We start from the raw sequence: 19,693 nt of genomic DNA, 5'->3' as shown, positions 1-19,693 counted from the left end.
GCTCACGTAGCTCCACTGCTTTATGGCCATGCACGTGTCGGTGTGTTTGGTGAGTTAAGGCTTTGTAAATTCAACATCCTGCCATTTCTATTGAACACACACACACATGTGTGCACGTTTACACTTAAACTCAGGTGTGTTTGCGTGTGTGCGGGGGTGTGGAGGTGTTAATCGAGATATCAGATTCAGCCAAGGGGGGAAGCACACCTTACAGAACAAAATAAGAACAGGGCTGAAATAAAACAGAACAACTCCAGTCATCCAGAGTTTGTGTCAGCTGCTGTAATGCAGAATATAAATCTAAACATTATTTTCTCTCGTCTCGCAATTGTTTTTCCTGCAAAGTTAACTCCTGAAGGCAGTTGTTAGTGCTGGATTTTACTGTGGTATCAGAATAAAGGAAGATAAATACTTGGGGTGCACCGATTGGAGTTTTCTGACCGGTCACCAATGACCAATCTTTTAAAAGCTTAACTTGCTGATTCCAATTTTGGCTGATGCAGATTTTTTTGTCTGAATTGTTGCATAAATAGTCGCTAACTAAGTCGCTTACTTAGCAACAGTGAGGGGACTATTATTAACTGCAAATGTGTAGACCTTACACATGTGAGTATCAGCCAATTACCGATCTCCCAAAAATAATCAGGCCCAATTTATCTACTAAGTGCAGATGCACCCCATACTTTTCAGACTTTCATTTGTAAAAAAATGAAAAATCAAGTATTGTTCCACATTAGCTGGAGATGGGCACCAGCAACCCTCCCGATCCCACTAAGGGACAAGGGTGTCAAGAAAATGGATGGATGGATGGAAGTATTGTTCTTTACAATTTATCATAATAAATACTTTGTGTTGATCTATCACAGGACAGTGAAGTTTGTGTTTGTAATGTTACACAGTGTGAAAAGTTTAATGTATATGAATCCTGTTGTCATGTTTGGAAAATGCTCCTACATAGCTACAGATATTTCAGAGGAATTTGATAAGTTAAACTTTTTAATTCAAATTAGGAAGTAAAAAAAAAAAATCCTAATTTTGTAAATCAATAAGAATCTGAATAATTCCTTTCAATAATAACGTTGGCAGTGAAAGCAAAATGTTCCTTTGAGTTTAAGTAAAGAAAAGTGTTACTTTTGACCTGGTGATATATTCCAGGTAGACATTATTTACAGTGAAAGCTTTGGACTAAATAGCCTTTTTGACACTTTTCAAAGTTATATGTTGCTTTTTTCCTATAGGAGTTTAAACCGTCTTCTGTTCGTTGTTCCCTCCTCTCTCCATCAGGTCACCATTCCTTGTGCATCCAGTCTATGGATGGGATGCTGATGTTCTTTGAGCAGGACAGCTACTCTTTTGGCAGGTTCCTTCCTGGCTTTCTGCTGCCCGGTCCACTAGTCTACAATCCCAGAACCGACAGCTTCCTCACCGTGTCTTCTGCACGCCAGCTTGAAGGCTACAAGTAGGTTTATTCTAAAAAGCAACTGTGAGGCATCTGCTGGCAACAGTTTTTTTCTGAAAATCTAATTAGTGAATAAATCCACCTCTTTTTATACAGAAATGACCTGTAACTGACAAATATTTGCCATCTTAAACATTGAGGTTAAACAATTTCATAACTACTCAAATATTCTTGTAATAGAGAAAGTCATAGTTAATATTATAAGCTTTGCCTTCTGTGAAGTCATTTATTTTTACTGTAAAACATCACTGAGCGGATCAGAACAGAAACATACACAAACCTGTATTTGTAAGCACACAAGCTTAGTTTGCCTGCTGGTTTAAGACATAAAATCCCAAATTAAACCTGATCTCACTGAATAAAAATACATACTGCTGTAGATGAAAACAGTTTTTTCTCTCCACTGCATTTCAAATTTGCTTTAAAAGACTTAAACCATAATGAGTGAAACACTGACCAACAGTTTGACATATAATGATGGCACTTCGCAAAATGTAAAGTTTACTGATTTTCTAAATTGTTGAATGGGTAGTGTCTAATATGACTTTGTATTTTTGTATTTTTATAATGTAAAGCACTTTCAACTGCCTTGTTGCAAATGTGCTATACAAATAAACTTGACTGATTGATTATGAAAAATAATGGCACTATAGTGGGATAAAGCTAATGGCTATTAGATTGCAAATAAATTTGTTGAGAAACTAAATTTTATGCTTTTTAAAGCGCATTACTTTGATTTTGAAGTCAAACGATCATTTAATAAAATCAAAGTGGACTGAGCTGAGGAAACATTACCATTACCAGTCTCTATATGTATCAACAAGTATACATGTTTAGTGTTATGTGGAATATAATTCAGTCACTCATACAGTGGTATGCCTGTGAATTCACTAAATCTTTCTGTAAACATCTAGAATGCCTGCCCTGACACATTTTATATATTTTAGATTTTTTTTCTCTAAGTAGTGCTCACAGCATGATGAAAATGTTTCTTTACTGGCAGTCATCCATAAAGCTCATTAGTTTCCTGCTGGTCGTTGCAGAGGCAAAGCAGAGGCCGCTACTGAATGGATGAGTAGAAACAATAAATCATGTGTTTTACTCCAAAAATCTAACTTTAGGATTTCTTTTTTTATTACATTTGACCCTTGTGAAAAAGGAAGAAAGTTTTATACATGTTTCTCAATGTGTTTTCCCAAAATCCAGTTATAAAATCTGATTATCAAGGAACTTGTGGATACTGCTGAAACATTGATCCAGTTTGGTTCAAGAGAAATACAGGCTCCTCCCGACCAGAAATACTGGTCATGAATTCAGAGTGAACCTTTGTATTTATGCTTTCAATTTGATGAGAAAAAACTGTGAGCATTGGAGACAGCATTGGAATTTTGTTGTATGGAAGAAATCTCAATGTTATCTTGTAATATTATCATAAAATCCTTATGATATTACGATATGCTCATAATATGTCACTAAAATAAAAAAAAAATAAAACATGCAGAGCCCAAGAGGTGATGTATGGAAGAAATCTCAATGTTATCTTGTAATATTATCATAAAATCCTTATGATATTACGATATGCTCATAATATGTCACTAAAATAAAAAAAAAATAAAACATGCAGAGCCCAAGAGGTGATGCACTGGATGCCTTTATAGAGCACGACTGCTGTTGTATAAGATGGGTTTTAAACCTGTCTGCTTCGATTAATACCAGTTTTATGGTCCAAAGATATTTTTCAGTATGATAACACAGAGTGGCTGGGTCAGCAGGCATTTAGTGTTTGGTCTGTGGTTCGGAGTCATACTGGGTTACGTTTAGAGCGCTGTTCATTCAGGTGTCGGTGAAGAAAGATATATTCCCGCCAAGCTGCTTCGTCTGCCAGCCTGTTACTGGAAAACGGCTAACACTACAAATGCCAAAGTCAACTGACCACAGATCAGCTTGACCACTTAATTTTTTGCCAGGTGTATACTGTTCACTGACTAAAACTGATTGACTGCCATTTCCTGAAAACGGTGGGTCATTACAGTGTTGACTGATTTAAGAGAGGCTGTGAAGAAGGGGAAAATCTTTTTTAAAATGCTTTATGATATTTAACATTTGAATGTTAACCAACAATGGAAGGAAAATGTTTGCTGGAATTAAAATCCAAGTTAAAAGTAGGAAAGCAAAGCTACAATTAAAGGTAAAACTGAACATTTAAATGCAGTGCTGAATAACCTGTGTTGATTTTATCATATTATGATTAAAATGTTATATTAGATCACCTGAACATAAAAGAGCACCTGAGAAAAACAGAAAATCACTCTGATAGTACTTGAACAGGATTTTAGAAATAGTATCACTGTTTCTGTCAGTAACTGTTTGTTTCATTTTGACTCTCAGGTATGAGACTCTGGCCGTCGCTACAGATGCAGAGAGTCGACAGGATTCTGATTTACTCCCTAAAACTGGGGGCAAGAGGCTGACGGTGAGTCTTAAATTCAGATACAGATAGACAGACGTCCAGAGTGAGCTTGGTTGATTGTCAACACAAATGAATAGCAACATTTTTGAGTCTCTGCTAAAAAAAAGCAGCAACAAATTAACCTTAAATGCATTTTCTGCACATTTAATATCTAAAAAGAAAGTTTTATACACTTTTCTTAACGGAGTTGTTAGTTGTAATAAAGCTCATTAGCTTTATTACTAATGATGAGCTTTATTACTAATAAAGCTCATTAGTACTAATGAGCTTTATTAGTAATAATGAGCTTTATTACTAAAGCTGTGTCAGACTATCCATGACACATGTAAGGTGTCATGGATAGTCTGCATCTTAACAATGTAGAGTAAAAAGGTATTTATATCTTCTCTTATATGTCCACTGAACATGATATGTTTAGGATAAATATACTCAATTGCAATTGATCTGCTATCCTGGTTTTTGTTGCTCTTTAAGTTTTACCATTATATCCTCGATTTCTTTAATTTTTGAGGTTGATGACAGCTTTATCTGTTATTACTTCTTGTTTGCTTAACTATTAACCACATGCATTTGATTAAAAGTATATGTAGGGCAGAAGTATGTGAAATTATGCTTCAGTTGTATAGATCCTGTGTAAGTTATCTTGTTTGTGTCTCATAGTCGCAATATGTAACAAAACTGATGCGAGTCTTTCAAGCTTTTTGAAGGCTTGTTCAAATAATGATTATTCATAATTTACTGTAATTTAAAGTTGAAGAATAATACAATAATATTAATTCTAATGGTCTACTTTAATTTTGTGTGTCTCTGCAGCCTGACTGGACATTTGTTCTGGGAGAACAGGCCCTGGACATATCAGTACCCTCATTCTCCCATTCCTCTTCCTCCATCCTTGTGCTGGGCGAGAGGAACCTCTTCTGTCTCCGAGATAACGGACAGATACGCTTCATGAAGAAACTAGAATTTAATCCCAGCTGTTTCCTACCCTATATCTCGGGTAAGATGGAGAGAAATTGGCACAGAAATTACAGCTTTTCTCTTCTGAACAGAAGAGTTTCATTGCCAGACTCTTTGTTTGCTTTTACCTTCCAAGATGCTTTAGACTGTGATATTTATTGACTGTGTTGGGAAGATTTCCACATGGCTGGAGTTTGTATTGTCAACAATAACTCGATTAAATATTTTCAGCAGGTGGATATTAACAGTGTGGCTATTTGAGCTGCCACCAAATATTCAGTAGCAAATCAAACAGTGACACTGTCTTTAAACATTTGCTCATAGTTTTTGTGTTGTGTAAGGAGTGTAGACAACAGCGATCTCTTGCAGATTTTTTTTAATGCTTTCCTTCTGGCCTCTGGCCTCACATCTGCCTCAGCTGGATCAAATCTCTTACCCTTATCGACAGTCCCCCTCCATCCATCTTTCTTTCTTTCTGTCTGTCTGTTTCTTTCTTCCTTTTATTTTGTAATTGTTTTGGCTTCATTTCCAATATGAGATTTCTTCACCTCTATGATAAATAACGGTGACTTCTAACTGTAAGAATGCAATAAACAGATGACAGATCTATTCAAATACAAGCATTATTATTTGGTCATTTTATTGTTATGAAATGATGTAAGTCATATGCAGCGGCCTTCAGTTTTCATTTAAGCTAAATCACTTTGGGGAAATTTGTAACTGATGTGTTTGACAAACCTTGACAGCATCAAATATTATTTTGAATTAATGGGTGGAGTTCCAGAGGGAATAACTTTAATTTGTCACTAAACACTATGTGCATACAAACCTGTAATCATGCCAAGGAAAGTAGTGAGATCATATTTCTATCATTCCAAAAAATATATGTATTAGACAGAGCATTTTTATAACCTTTTTCATTCCACTTACTACAGCTGAACATTGTGTTTTAATGGCTTGAGCATTCTATCCTTTTGCTTATCATTTCCTTATATCTTTATTCTACATCAGGTTTATAAAATGTCAAGAAGGATTGCAAAAATTAATCAGATTAATCATTATAAATCTGTTATTCAAAAATTCCACTAATTTAGTAATTTATTAATTGTTAACTGCAGCATATAGACCATTTTCTAAAATAAGGACAAGTAGAAAGTGCTCCACTTTTCACATGTTGATGTTAGAAGTATTTGCAGATGCATCAAATAACCAGCATGTACACTACGGGAATGCTACGTTTTTTGCATTTTAGGCAATACAATGTTTATTTTTTTATCCAAAAAAGAAAGTGGATTGCTTATTTGCATCTTATAATGCATGCCTACTTGTATAAAATAGACTTAAATGAAACATTTGCAAAATGTGCCATTTTTTAAAATCTGACTAATCGTCAAACTAATCGAAAGAATAACCAAATACTAAAGTAACTGTTAGTTCCAGCCCTAATGTCAAGCCGTAAAGTAATTATATATACATAGATTGAGAAGAAAATTAACTCAGAAACATGTTGCAACAATGAAAATCAAGCAGCAACAATGAAAATCTGCTGGCTTTACTATGGAGACAATGGAGAAGACAGGATTGAACAAAAGGTTAAAAACACCATAATTCACACTCCTCCTTCTATAATTAAACTGTCATTTTTAGGAGTCTGCTGAGATATAAGGTGTGTTTGCTTTGATGTGGCATCACTCTATCATTTTGACCCCAGCACTGTAATACCCTGCTGACCGCTGTTACTATATTATAACTTCTGTGAGCTTTGTTTTGCGTGTGGCCGTCACCTCAGATCTCACTAGGTGGTAACTGCACCATCGGTGGGTTGACTGGATGGTGCCGGAGCTGATACACAGGCAGTATTTATGTTTCATGTTTCTAGCCTGGGTTCACAAGAGAAAGTGCCTAAGCTTTATTTACAGTACACCTATAAGAACAGAGTTTGTGTCTGAATGAAAGGTCTTGATGACAGCATCTCTTATTCAAACCATATGTGAAGCGTAAAGAGATGATTTTCCTGTTACGGAGAGTTCAAGCTGCACTCATCCTGAAGGGCAGTGCCACCCACCACAGGAATTTGTTATTTTTGTCCATGGTTGTTAGATTTGTGAATATGTGCCACTGTTTTATGTAACTAAGAACGAGAGACAAAAACCTCAAATTTGTGCTCCTATGAAACTGATGCTGACTTTTTAACCACAAGACACCAAAGTGAATAAATGCATCAAAGAGATTGTTTTGTTGTTTTTAATTTACAGAAAAATACCTACTTACTGACTTAAGAATTTGTGTTCAAAATGCCTCTGACTTGTATACTTTTTTTTGTTGCTGCATAAATTACAAGCCTGCTTCAAAAATGTTTAAAAGTGACAGATTTTCTGTCTAATCTCCTTTGTCTGTTATTATTATTTAGTGAAAGATGGCACCACAAACCTGCTGCTTGGTAACCACAACAACATGCTGCTGGTCTACCAGGACGTCACGCTGAAGTGGGCAGCCCAGCTTCCCCTTGTCCCCGTGGCTGTTCGTGTCGCCAATCTCCCGTGAGTTCCCCCTCCAGTAAAGCAGCACATCTGGGACTGATGTGTGATGCACAGAGCAATACTCATCCATGTAGACCATATCTTGTATTCTAGAATTGTGCGGCTCATGGTGGCAGGATGTTGGAGTTGCTGTATATTATCTTAGATTTTGTTCTTTTAGTTGACTTTTGTTCGTAATATTTTTGGCAAGGTGTCGTGGATGCTGTGCAGGTGGAATCATTTTTGCTCTAATTTTAAAATTTTTTGGCAATTCTTATGATGTGACCGTGGCAATAGGGTATTATTTTTACATCTTGGATAAGCTGATTAGGATCTCAAGAGCTCAAATATTATCACCCCAAATTTCAGAATAGTTGAAAAAGAAGCCAAAAAAAAGGTTTAAAGAATAGTAGCCAAAGTAAATTAGGTGAATTAGCAGTTTTGGCCAAAAATTGATGGAGTCATTCAGGACATGTTTATGGGGAATATCATTCCTACTAATTGGAAATTGAACTGTTGGCATATATTCATGAGACTGTCATACAACAACAGTCTCTAGTCAGAGGAATGTTCAGATTTGTTGCAAGACTGACGACCGCATTTAATTTCCCTTTTGGGATAAATGAAGTATTTTTGAACTTTTATTTGATTTAAATCCTATTGTCATCTAGTAAATAGTACTGCCACACACAGGTAAAAATCCCTGAAATAAATTGATCTTTTATCACAGTAGCATAATATTATACAGAAAAATTGGTAAAAGTTGAATGTAGCTAAATCATAATTTGAATGAAAGTTTAGTTCTTAAGTTGAATGTTTAGGAATTTTGAATCAATACACTACAGGAGTGCTACATTTTTGCATTTTAGGCAATACAATGTTTATTTTATTGACTGAATGACAAAGAGACCCATTCCTCTGAGCCACTATTCAAAATAGGAAAGACAAAACAACCTGTCATCCAATTGGGTTTTAATTTTGTGAGTCTGAAAATGGTTAATGGAAACAACTCCTTGACTAATCACTTCCACACATTTCCATTTCTTCTGTCAGATAAATACAAAGAAAAAGTTAATATTTTCAGATAAATAAGACTGAATGTGTAAGTTTATCTTGCCACCATATGTAACAAAGAAGATGTCAAGGGAGGTAAAAATCTGTTTAGTTTTAAATAAATGAGCAAAAAGTGGAATCTAAGTTCTACCAAATCTCCTTAAAATTGAAGGATTCTATACAAAGTGTATGCATTTTTCTGAATGTAGCCGTAAATATTCACATGAGCACTAATAAACATGCAACAGGTACGCTGACTCAGTTATCAGCTTGTAAAATCCGGTGTCAGACATTTGGCAGGAAATAACCCTGCAATGTGTTCCAGCTGGCCAATCATAGCATAGTGAGGAGGGACCAGTCAGAGCCAATCCTCTGTCTTTTTCCAAACAACTACAATCAAGCTGCAATTTGATACAATTACAACGTAAAGCGCAAACACAGTTGAAAAATGATGTGGTCTCTGATCCAGTGTTTGCGCATGTGTGGTTTAGATGTAGGAGATAGTGTGTGTCTGGGTAGCTGTTTGGTTTAGTTTGAGGCTGTGTTGTTTTTAAGCTTTTGATAGTCATTGGGTCGTTCGGTGTGTCTGTGGGACATGGAGGAGTGTGGGAGAGTTACACAAATACACAGCAAACCATGCAAAACAAACACACACCCCAGCAGCTCACCGTAGATTTACTGTAGGGTTCCAAAATTTCTTCTTGCTTTGCTTCAGGGACACACTTGAAGCAAAGCAAGTCTCACGATTGGTCTCATTTTTTCCATTCTGAACTGTCCAGACATTTATTTTTAGCAAATCTAACAACATACCTAACAATTCATAGAATGTCCCACAGAGAATAACAACTTATCATGATCACTAATTTCTCTAACACTACACCTCTGGGTTAGGGTTGTTTAGCTAGGAAAGGGCAACCAAACACACTATTAGACAGGTGGTCATAATATTATGCCTGATAGTTGTGTGCCACTTAGTTATGTCTGATATTTTATTTTCCATAAATTCAAATTGCAATAGCATAAAACTTTTTTACATCTCCTTTCTGCAAAAATGTAAAACAAAAATAAAACAGGTTTCTTTAAAAATAAAAAATAAAATATGCTGAAGGAGAAATTGATCAACGATTTCAGGTAGTCTTCTTTTTTGTGTGTGATTTTTTTAAGGTCATGTAACATTTGCAACTCTAAAGTTTTATTTAGTGGGACTGAAGACAAATATGGCTCTTAGGATTATAAAGGTTTCAGACCCCTGCTGGCTTATGAGAACCTATGAGTATGAAACTCCTGCCAAATAAGTAAAACAGGTTCTCCTTATGATAACATTTTGATGTTCAGAAGCAGGATCAGAGCAGTGAGGGTGACCACAGAGCTGGATCAAACTAGAATATTAGTGGATAGTAATATTAGGTTGTACTAAATGCTGACGCTGTTTAATTTGCAGATCATAGTGCTGATTCTGCAAGTCTGGCACACAGTGGCTTGGCACCATGCCACCAGTCATTGTGAACCATCAACATAATGAGGGCGACTTCTTTATGCCATAATCTGTAAAAATTCACTTAATCTTTTCAGTATGAAAAATGTTCTGTCGACAAATGGCCTGTATCCTGGCAGTTGTCTTGATTTCTTGTTCATGTGTCCGTTTATGCAGGATCCACAGTTATTTTCATACCAATAGCAAAAACAATGTTGTGTCTACTGCATTTCTCTTATTTTAGTTAAAATGACATGGGCGTTTTTGCAAATCTTTGTCCTGCCTCTGTAAACATCAATTCCTTCCTGCAGCAGTTAAAGTGAAAGCTTATTGCTCCCTCAGACTCTTTCCTGTGCAGGTGTGGAGCCGGCTGTCTCGTGTGTGTTTGTGTGTATTTGTGTGCGGATGAATGTGTTACCTCCTCACTGAACTGCACCAGAAATCACATAAACACATCTGCAACAAGTTACTTCACCGTTTAAGCATTATTGGATCACTCAGCATTTCTTCATACTCTCCATCTTATCATGTATTTCCACATTAAAAAGCCGACACTGAGCTTCACCTTCTGTTATCCTTAAGGAATAGAGTTGAACTACAAAGAAAATGTAAAGCACAGGTTCTCAGCAGATGGCAGCAGTTACAGAGTTAACCCTGTCCTTTTTTTTCCCTCAGGGAGCTGAAGGGTGTTGTGGTCAGTCTGAGCTCAGACGGACATCTTTTGTGCTCGTACATGGGTACAGACCCCTCCTTTTTCTCTACTCCAAAAGTAGATGCCAGGGAGGCTGATTATGAGCAGATTGATGCCGAGATGAAGAAACTGCAGAAGTTCATTAGAGAGGCTACAAGGACTCAAGGTGAGAGGATACTAGAGAAACGGCTCTGAAATGCTCTGAATTTGAAGCCACTTCCTGACAAAACTGGACTCTCAATTTCATGGATTCTACTGTACAATAACTAGGATTAAACCACTTTAAAGTTTGGCCCACATAGCAATTTCATTCATTTTCCTCTTCCTTCAACTGAAATGTATATACACTATTACTATGGCATTGGTTTTTAAACTTTTTTATGCAAAGTACCACTGGAGTAAATATAAAGATTTCCAAGTACTGCCATTCTGAAATATATTTTTAGATCCATATTACCACAGGATTTGGACTTTATACGTTTCTTGTGTTATGTCATAAAAACAAAGAACATAAAAAATTCTTTTGAACATACTAGTTGTGCACACAAAGGTGACAATAGAATAGTTAGATTTATGTGTGGAAACAATTAACAGAAAGTGGGATTTTAATGTGGAAATTTTAGGTTTTTCGCCAATCGCAAAAGCCGACCTGCACAGTCTTGAGGCTGTCCATAATTTGTGAATCTACTAAATAAGTGTTGCTCAGCATTTCTCTTATGACTGCAGGTAGTCCTGTTGCTTCTGTACTATTTTTCTTACATGCGTTTTCCTTTCACTCAACATTTCTTTTGCATGCTTACGACACTCTGAACAACCGACTTTTACAGTTTATGTTTATTTTAAAACAGTCTGGTTTCATCCGAAACTACCAATGTTTTCTCACAAAAATATTTCTCTTTCTTAATTTAATACCTTGCATTTGCAAAAATGCAAGGTATTTAGTCTTTAAATCAACACTAAAACAAGTGTTTAAATCAACACTAAAACAAGTGTTTATTTAAGACACTTGTTCCAGCTTTTTAAATACATGCCTTTTTTCATAGATATACTCCCCAAATCTGATGCTGTGGATGACCTGTCTGTCAAGACGACTGTGTCTTCATGCCTCGACACACCATCGGTAAACACACAAGCTCAGATGTTCTTCATGAACTGATTGGCAGATATTTAAATCATAAACATTTACATGCAGAAGCTTAAATGTATTAATTCTTTCTTTTACAGCAAGCTCTAATCCAAGACATTGATGGTCTGCCTGTACCCTCAGTTACTGTACAGGTAAATTATTTTATTGTTTCTTTGTCTACATACTGTCATAAAGACAAAGTGTCCAAATAGTCTCTGCTCATTATCTCTTAAGATCCCATCGCAGTGTTTTAAATTGGGCTGAGGTCTGGACTTTGACTATGCCATTGCAAAACTTTGATGCTTTTCTTTTTCAGCTGTTCCATGGTAGATTTGCTGCTGTGTTTTGGATTGTTGTATTGTTGGTTGAATATCTGAATTTCAGCCAAGCTTTTGGTGTCTGACTGGTGATGTCAGAGGAGTATGTATACCTTAAGTAAGGGAGAGTTTCTGGTTGACTCATCAACTATTTAAGGTACACAAACCCTAATAATTATCCTCTTATCCCTCTACCAACAGGTAGTCTGAAATATTTGGGCTGATTTGTTGTATTTGGTTTGTTGCAGCAAGTAAAATACAATGAAGGAGTAGCTGCAAAGTTATTTAAGACCAACCTTTAAAACATCCAAACACAGATGGAGAAAGAAAAAAGACGTAGCATAATGACTTGTTGACGGTTGCTTTAAGACACCTCCAGCCTGCTGGCATCAGAAAAAATAAAACATGTCTTTCTAGGTTAACCTTTTGTTATTGTCTTTCTGCAGGTGAAGGTGAAGGCCAACTCTGTCCTACAGTCTGCTAAGCTGTCCGTTTGTGTCCAGCCCCCCCTGGCTGTCACTCAGGACCAGTTTGTTTTGGAGTCAATGGGTTAGTAAATTGCTCTTCTTATTTTTGTTTGTGTGAGTATGCATGAGTGTGTTTGTGTGTGTGCGTGCAGGATTTATGGTTGTCTTTGCTAGGGTTACTTGCTCAAACATATATGATGGATGGTTGATTAATTTTAATTAATTTCCTGTGTATTTGTTCTGCCTGTTCCTTATTTCCTCAGATTTAGCTGGAGTTTAAGGGTGCGATAAATAATACATGGATATTGCAGAAAAAAATAAACTTTTAACAGATGAATGATTTTAAATAAAAGCAACACACATTTCAGCTGTTTGGATGTTTCTTGTTAATGCTGCTTGTGGAGTTCTTTGAACTGAGGAAACTTCAAATAATACTCTGTTTGGATTTAAGGACCTATAGAATACAATACTGTGTACTTTCTTTTTTTTTAGGGAAATAATCCACAGCTTTGTGCATCTGGTTTTGTGCAAGATCTTTCTTCATCTGTCGTCAATCACTTATGCTCTTCCATGGGTCCTCTCAGGCTCTGCTTCATGTGTTTTATGTATTGAACATCTCGTCCTACTTCACATTTTGCTCCACACACATCCGCTTGTGTGAGTGAGAGGAGTGTGCTAACTTTTATTTGTCTGGCTCTTATCAGTGTTTACAGCATGTCTTCTACTGCTGGTCTCTTCCAGGCAGCACTAACTGAATCACCCAGACTATTTATGCACTCAACCTTTTAACCCTAAACACCAGTACTGTCAGCTCATTAAAACAACATTAGGCATGTCGTAACACAGTGATTGGAGTCTGCTCTAACTGCATCCCATTGCCGTTTTTTTTAACTTAGTTTTTATATGTTTAATTGCGGAAGCTATCCTAGCTTTTTGTACTGTAGTCCTTATAAGAAAATCTAATTCTAAATCGTTTCTACCTTAGTAGCTACAAACATGTTCCACGTCATGAAAGTCTAGGGGAGCTTTTTCTGCTCCAGTGAGGTCCTCAGCATACACTGGGAGCAGCTTCAGATGATGCACACATTTTACAATTGTTGGTTTCTTTGTTGTTGTTGATGTTTCCACATGTTGAATGCTGATATGCAAAATATTCAACACTTTTCAGAGGTCTTAATTAGCAAATACAATATGTTCATGCAAACAGTTAATACTTACAGTGTTGGCCTTTTTCTGAACCTTTATACTCTGGTCTACCATTTTACTGTAGACTTAAATTTCTGGACAAATCTTGACTGATAGTAACTCATTTATGTTTTATTGGACCTCGGAGCTGATCAGTTTTCTTGGTTCTCAATGAACCCTATGGATTTGGCATAGGTTTTGGGTCAAAAACATTTTCTGATTTTTTTTTTTTTTATCCATTTATTACTTTTGCCTTAAAACACACAGATCACCCACACATGCTACCTGGAAGATGTTGCTCTTGGAGAATGTTTCAATCTTTATTCAGTGTACAGTCCTTGTCAGAATTGGTCGTAAGCCCACTCCCTTGGAAGAGACGCACACCCAACACATGGATTGTATCACAATGCTTCACTGTTTCCACAAACTTCTTTAATGCTCACCTTTTCTTCACCAAGTGATTTTCCAGACCTCCCAAACAATCAAAAAAAAAAAGAAAAAAGATTAATAGGACAATCTTCTGCAGTTAAAACTTGGACTTCCTGCAACATTTCTGTATGTTCCTGATATATATATATTTTTTTGTGGTCAGAAGTGAACATTGTACAAAAGCATTTCCGTCAATGTCACCCACCTGCTGAAAACTCTGAGCTAGTCATGGACCGGTGACCGTACAATCCTGAAAAGTCCTGGTGGATTCTAACCTGTATTTCCATTGGAAATTGGAATTACAAAAATCAGTTAGCTTATTGAAAAACACTGCAACTTTGAAAAACTTGTGGTTTTTTGACCATACCAAAATGAGTGAAGTTAGCAAAACTGCAATGGAAACATCTTTATTGCACCACACAAGTCATGTGGTCAACAACCAGACGTTACTGTTGGTGGAAAAGACAAAGATGACAGGAAGTGGTCAGAGGATTATGGATGTTTTTTAATGACTTTTTGTGTGAACAAACGTATTCACCTTCAATTTTAGTTGCGATTCTTATTTAATGGAAACTCTACAATTGCAAAGTTGTTTTTTTTTTGTTTTTTTTACATTAGCAGAAGATTGACAAAGTTTTGCGCACATTTGTAATGGAAACATAGTTTTAGACACTGTTGGACATCCTGAACCGATATTTGCTGCAATTAAACCATTCTGTAAAAATATGTGATAATTTGGAGTACTTGGTGCAAACAATTAACTTTGATGTCTTGCCTTCATTAAAAATGAAATGTTATTTTAATCTTAATGTAACAACTAACAAGAGGCCATTTCTTCAACTATTGTTCTAATTTTATTCATAGAGTAATGTAATTTGACTCCTTCTCGGCTCATTTGTACATTTGACTATTCTGAAATGAACTTTGCACCTGATTTCATGGTTTGACAAAAAATGGTGTCGTTTCAGTAAAACTTTAAACTTCTGATTTTCAATAAATGATTATGAAGCTGGAGCTGATTGCATTTTAATAAGTCATACTCACTGCTGAACACCTCTACAAACTATAGAAAAACCCTGTAATTTGTCTTCAGTCATATTTTGAAATCTTGAATTAACTCAGTAGAAAATTGTTTTCATGGCAGCACATCAATAAAACCTAAATAAGGAGAATCATCTTTCCATGGAGAGAAAGATATGTCATAAGTGATGACATACTGGTGCTCTGTGTGTCAGGAGGTTTTGTTGTCTGTTAAAACAAATTTACACCAGTGACTCCTCCTAAGAAATAATAAACCAAATGTAGCAACTCCCTAAAATAGGAAAAAGCAGCCAAGCATGAATAATCTGCTCCTTGCTTGGTTTGTACAAACACATCCCAGCCACAGTAGATTTATCTGGACTGAAGCTTTGAATAAAATGGTGTTACCTTATCAATCTTAGCTTGTTCTCTTTTAATCTGCACACTTGTCATAATGAAAGAGTAAATCTCACTCAAGATTATGAGGTCACATGTCAAGTGAAAGTCCACAGGTTATACTAACACAGTGAACCATGTTGGCAGCTATTTTCTGGAGCCATGTAGTCAGGCATAAAAGCTGGATTACTAACAGAAAATTCCCCTTTTATTGTAATTCCAAAACTGCTCCTGACGTGCGCTGAAACCCTCATCCATCACAGAGGAGTAGACACCAAGCTCTTTGAGAAGGACCAGAGTGGATTGTGAATTTATGATTTCAAGATGTGAGAAGCATTCGCAGCTGGTTGGAGGACCATCCATTTATTCTAAGTCCTGACTCAAAGTGACCACTGCTTACCTATGATTCATGATCCATGCATTCAGAAATGAAAAGCCTCTTACCACAGACGATTCTTATCTGTGCATATGCTGCACATGACCTCTACAGCTGTTAATGCAAGCATGATGCACCGGCTGCACAGCATGGTACATTCCTCATGAGTTTTAGTTTTTTTTTTTTTCCATTTACATGTATTTCGTTAACATGCTCAATTTGTCATGTATTTTTTTTCTTTTTTTTTCTTTTATTCCCATATTCTCTTTTTTACAATAGCCATTTGAGAAATTAAGAATTTTAAGAGTTTTGACAATAATATTCCATAGGATAAGAAAACCTACAGCTAAATATAGAAACAGTAACAATGTATAGAGCAAGTGGAAAAGATGTTTGTAATTTATAGCACCCAGCTGCCACAAAAATATAATCTGCAACCTAAAGTAAAACTTGGTTTCTCTGTTAGAGTAAACAATTAAAGATCTGCCAGAAAAACTCAAAGTAAGTCAAAAATACATTTTCCCAAAAAACATTCCATGAAGGGAAAAATGGTGGATGTTTCTGGTGGGTTTAGTTGCTCTAAGCTTTCTGTTTTGGCACCAGCTCTTCAAGTTTCACTGTTTATGTGGAAGATCAGAGGGTACGAGTCATTATCCCGTCACATTTACGCCACCAAAGAGATGCTTTGTTTATATGAGTTTAGGTAGCATTCAAGCTGGTCAAACCCAGAAGCCTCTGAAAGGCATACATTCAAGGAAGAACAATTACACACACAAGCACTCACAGGGATATCGAATTTTTTGCACATGCTTATCCATGTCTGCTTAAATGCATTCAAATGACACGTGTCATTATAGCGAGCTCAGAAAATGTCGAATATCTACAGTAAAATAGTGTTGCTTGTTTTTGTCGTCCTTTTTTATTTTTACTAACAGAAATCAACCATTGAAATGCTTCTGGCCATAGAACATAATTCACAAACACACATTCAGGTATAGCATTGCAGAAAATTTTCCATCGACTTTTATCCACTTTGGAGACTTTGTTCATCCCTAAGCACTAATTCTGCTTGCCCAACATTAATACCATCAGACAAATGAAATACGGCCCTGTTTTAATTCAGTGGTAGTCTAAATCTACCAGTGCATTAAGAATTAGTGCACCCATTTATCACATTCCTATTTACACAGAAGGAAACCACTTTAATTCATTTTCTGGTGGAAGGTCAAAGCAGCAGCACTGTCTACCAGAACTGGTTGATGTTAGGACTGAAATGACATGAAAAAAAAATCCCAATTTATCTTAAGTATTAACAGTTTCCAATGTTTTGGACTGTTTGTTCTTTAAAGAAGAACATTGGGAGATCATCTTTTTAGTTTAGATCTCCACAGAAATATTCTTTCCATTTCAGTTTTTTTTTTTTTTTCAGAACCAGGTAGTTAAGCCCAACATTATTCATAACCCTGGCAGATTTACTTTTAAAGTAAATTTTAATTTCACCAACTTTTGATTTCAAGTGGTCCAGTCAGAGTCCAGACATAAATCTAATTGAAGAAGGAGCTACATATTAGGGTGATTGCGAGGAGGTCTTCCAACCTCAAAGATTTGATCCTTATTATGTAAGAAGCTGATCAATTATTAAAGGGGATGTTTAGTTGTTGTAATACCAATGGAGATTATTATTGAGTAATGAGTACTCTGTTTAAAATGTGATGAAATATATATTTTTAAAATACACCGTTTACATTATTTTATATAGGTAACTACCTAATTTCTCGTCAGATTAAATTAAAATCATTTTTAATCTAGGAGGGGAATGAATAATAGTTGTTGATTTATTTATTTATTTTTTTCTTTGTTAGAACCTTGGTGTATACTATAAAACATCTGTGTGCCAATAATTGTACAAAAGGGAAACATTAATAAAAATGTTTGTCAGGGTCTTAGTGGCTCATTACAAAACACGTGATCATGACTAAAAACTATGCATCAGTTTTTTTTAGTGTTTTATTAGCTTCTGGTTGCAAAAAGTGCAACGCCATATTGAGAACTGATTTTTTTTATGGTAATGTTTTTCAAGCTATAATCTCCAAAGAAATACCAATTTGTCTTTGCAAACAGAGACACTTTACCTTTGACCTCAGTAAATAAATCCTTAAGACTAAGGCTGCACCCGTGGGCTAAGTGCCCAGGTCTGCTATAAAATAATCTAATTTCTATTTACTGTTGAATCTAAAACTGCTAGTGAAATATTATACAACAATAACTTATTCATTTTTCTCGTAATCCTTTTACTTTTTTTTAATTCCGCCTTGGATACTGTCAAACTGAATCTGTTCCAGGAGGTAAAACTGTTTCTAAGTTTTAATGCACGTTCCTCATTGGATAGCTTTTGCTGGTCACTAGTTATCGAAATAATTGTGACAAAGTAATGGATGTTATGTGAAAATCTGTTGGCAATTTAGAGAAACACCAGCCAGCAACAAGCAATATTATAACAGTGCTGCTGTGACACCTTCTCAGTCTGGTTTTCATTAGTTTTTTTTTTTTTTTACAGTCTCTCTTTCTCTCAGTTGATCATTTTCCTGTTTAAAGGAATGCAGTTTTTTCATAAAGATTTCCTCCAAACATATAAACACACAAGCTACATGAGTAAAATCAAGGGTCTGTGTAACTCTGTTTCTGCTCTTTTCGTAGAGCTGTTGACTGTGTGAACATACTTTGTGTTTGATTCCTCTGGTTAGAATGTGTCCACATGTTTACAAACCTTCATTATAGGTGTGAATTTGAGTAACCAAAATGAATAAAATGAAACAAAAAGTGGTAAAATGTCATTGATACACGTGCGAGCACAAACCTACATGCGGTGAACGATGTGTGTAAAGAGTAGGGGAAGTAGCGCCCTCTGACTTTTATTGTTATTCCAGTTTTTATTCGTCTCAGATGGCGGCTCAATCCCCTGTTCAACACACTACCTCCTTTGTTCTGCCTCCCGTTCCCACTCGTAAGGCCTGCTCCCTCCTTCTCTTCACTTATTTTCTCGCCATTTCATTTCATCTTTTCCTTTTGCAGATTATTTCTTTCATTCATTCCTTCTAAAATGTCTTTACTTTTTCCTGCTCTAATGACCCCTTTGTTGTTTCTCTCACCATCTTCCTGTATTCCCATTTACGACACTGGAATGACACATACTTTAATTATCTGAAGAACAAAAAGGTTAATTGAAACAATGAAGATAGAAGAGCATAATAAAGTTTCATTAAAGAAATGTCTACAACAACCACAGCAGTTGTCAAATGTCTGAAAAGCTTCAAACAAATAAATGTTTTATCGCAGCAACGTCACTATACAATAACAATTTTCAAAAACCCAACCTTTAATTTAGCTTAATTTGTTCAGAAATAAGTGTTTTCAACAAAATCATACATGCTAAAGGTATTTATGTCATTATATTAAACAAATATATATTGTGCTTTATTATTTTTAGGTTGATAGCAATATCTAGATACTTTTAATTTGTAATCCATGACTTGAGTTATACATGTGAATTGACAAAAAGCTGTTTTTCTCCTCGCTATTGTTGAAAATGGGAATAACTAAATAACATGCTGAGTTACTTACTGATCTTTATTAAGTTTCAGGAATATATACCTACCCTCCTGTGACCAGTAATGCTTAAATAGGACTTATGTATATGTTGGTACAACTCAAACCAAGAAGGATATGTGGCTCAACTATTTCTATAGCAACCTGT

General features: G+C 35.8%; 1 protein-coding gene across 5 annotated transcripts in view; it reads left to right on the top strand.

The window, feature by feature from the left end:
* bbs9 (Bardet-Biedl syndrome 9) overlaps nucleotides 1-19,693 on the top strand; it is a 145,252-nt gene that overhangs the window by 9,341 nt on the left and 116,218 nt on the right. For all 5 annotated transcript variants that reach the window (XM_008430848.3, XM_008430847.3, XM_081616837.1 and 2 more), the window contains exons 6-13: nucleotides 1,285-1,459; nucleotides 3,848-3,932; nucleotides 4,743-4,926; nucleotides 7,297-7,426; nucleotides 10,608-10,789; nucleotides 11,667-11,743; nucleotides 11,848-11,901; nucleotides 12,513-12,615. In XM_008430848.3, the coding sequence (XP_008429070.2) occupies nucleotides 1,285-1,459; nucleotides 3,848-3,932; nucleotides 4,743-4,926; nucleotides 7,297-7,426; nucleotides 10,608-10,789; nucleotides 11,667-11,743; nucleotides 11,848-11,901; nucleotides 12,513-12,615 (990 nt within the window). The remainder of the gene's footprint in view (nucleotides 1-1,284; nucleotides 1,460-3,847; nucleotides 3,933-4,742; nucleotides 4,927-7,296; nucleotides 7,427-10,607; nucleotides 10,790-11,666; nucleotides 11,744-11,847; nucleotides 11,902-12,512; nucleotides 12,616-19,693) is intronic.

The sequence above is a fragment of the Poecilia reticulata genome, chromosome 16, assembly GCF_904066995.2.
Source record: "Poecilia reticulata chromosome 16, P_reticulata-male-v2, whole genome shotgun sequence".
NCBI classification, from domain to species: Eukaryota; Metazoa; Chordata; class Actinopteri; order Cyprinodontiformes; family Poeciliidae; genus Poecilia; species Poecilia reticulata.
Note: the sequence above shows the minus strand (reverse complement) of the source record. Positions and strands in the feature narration are given on the sequence as shown.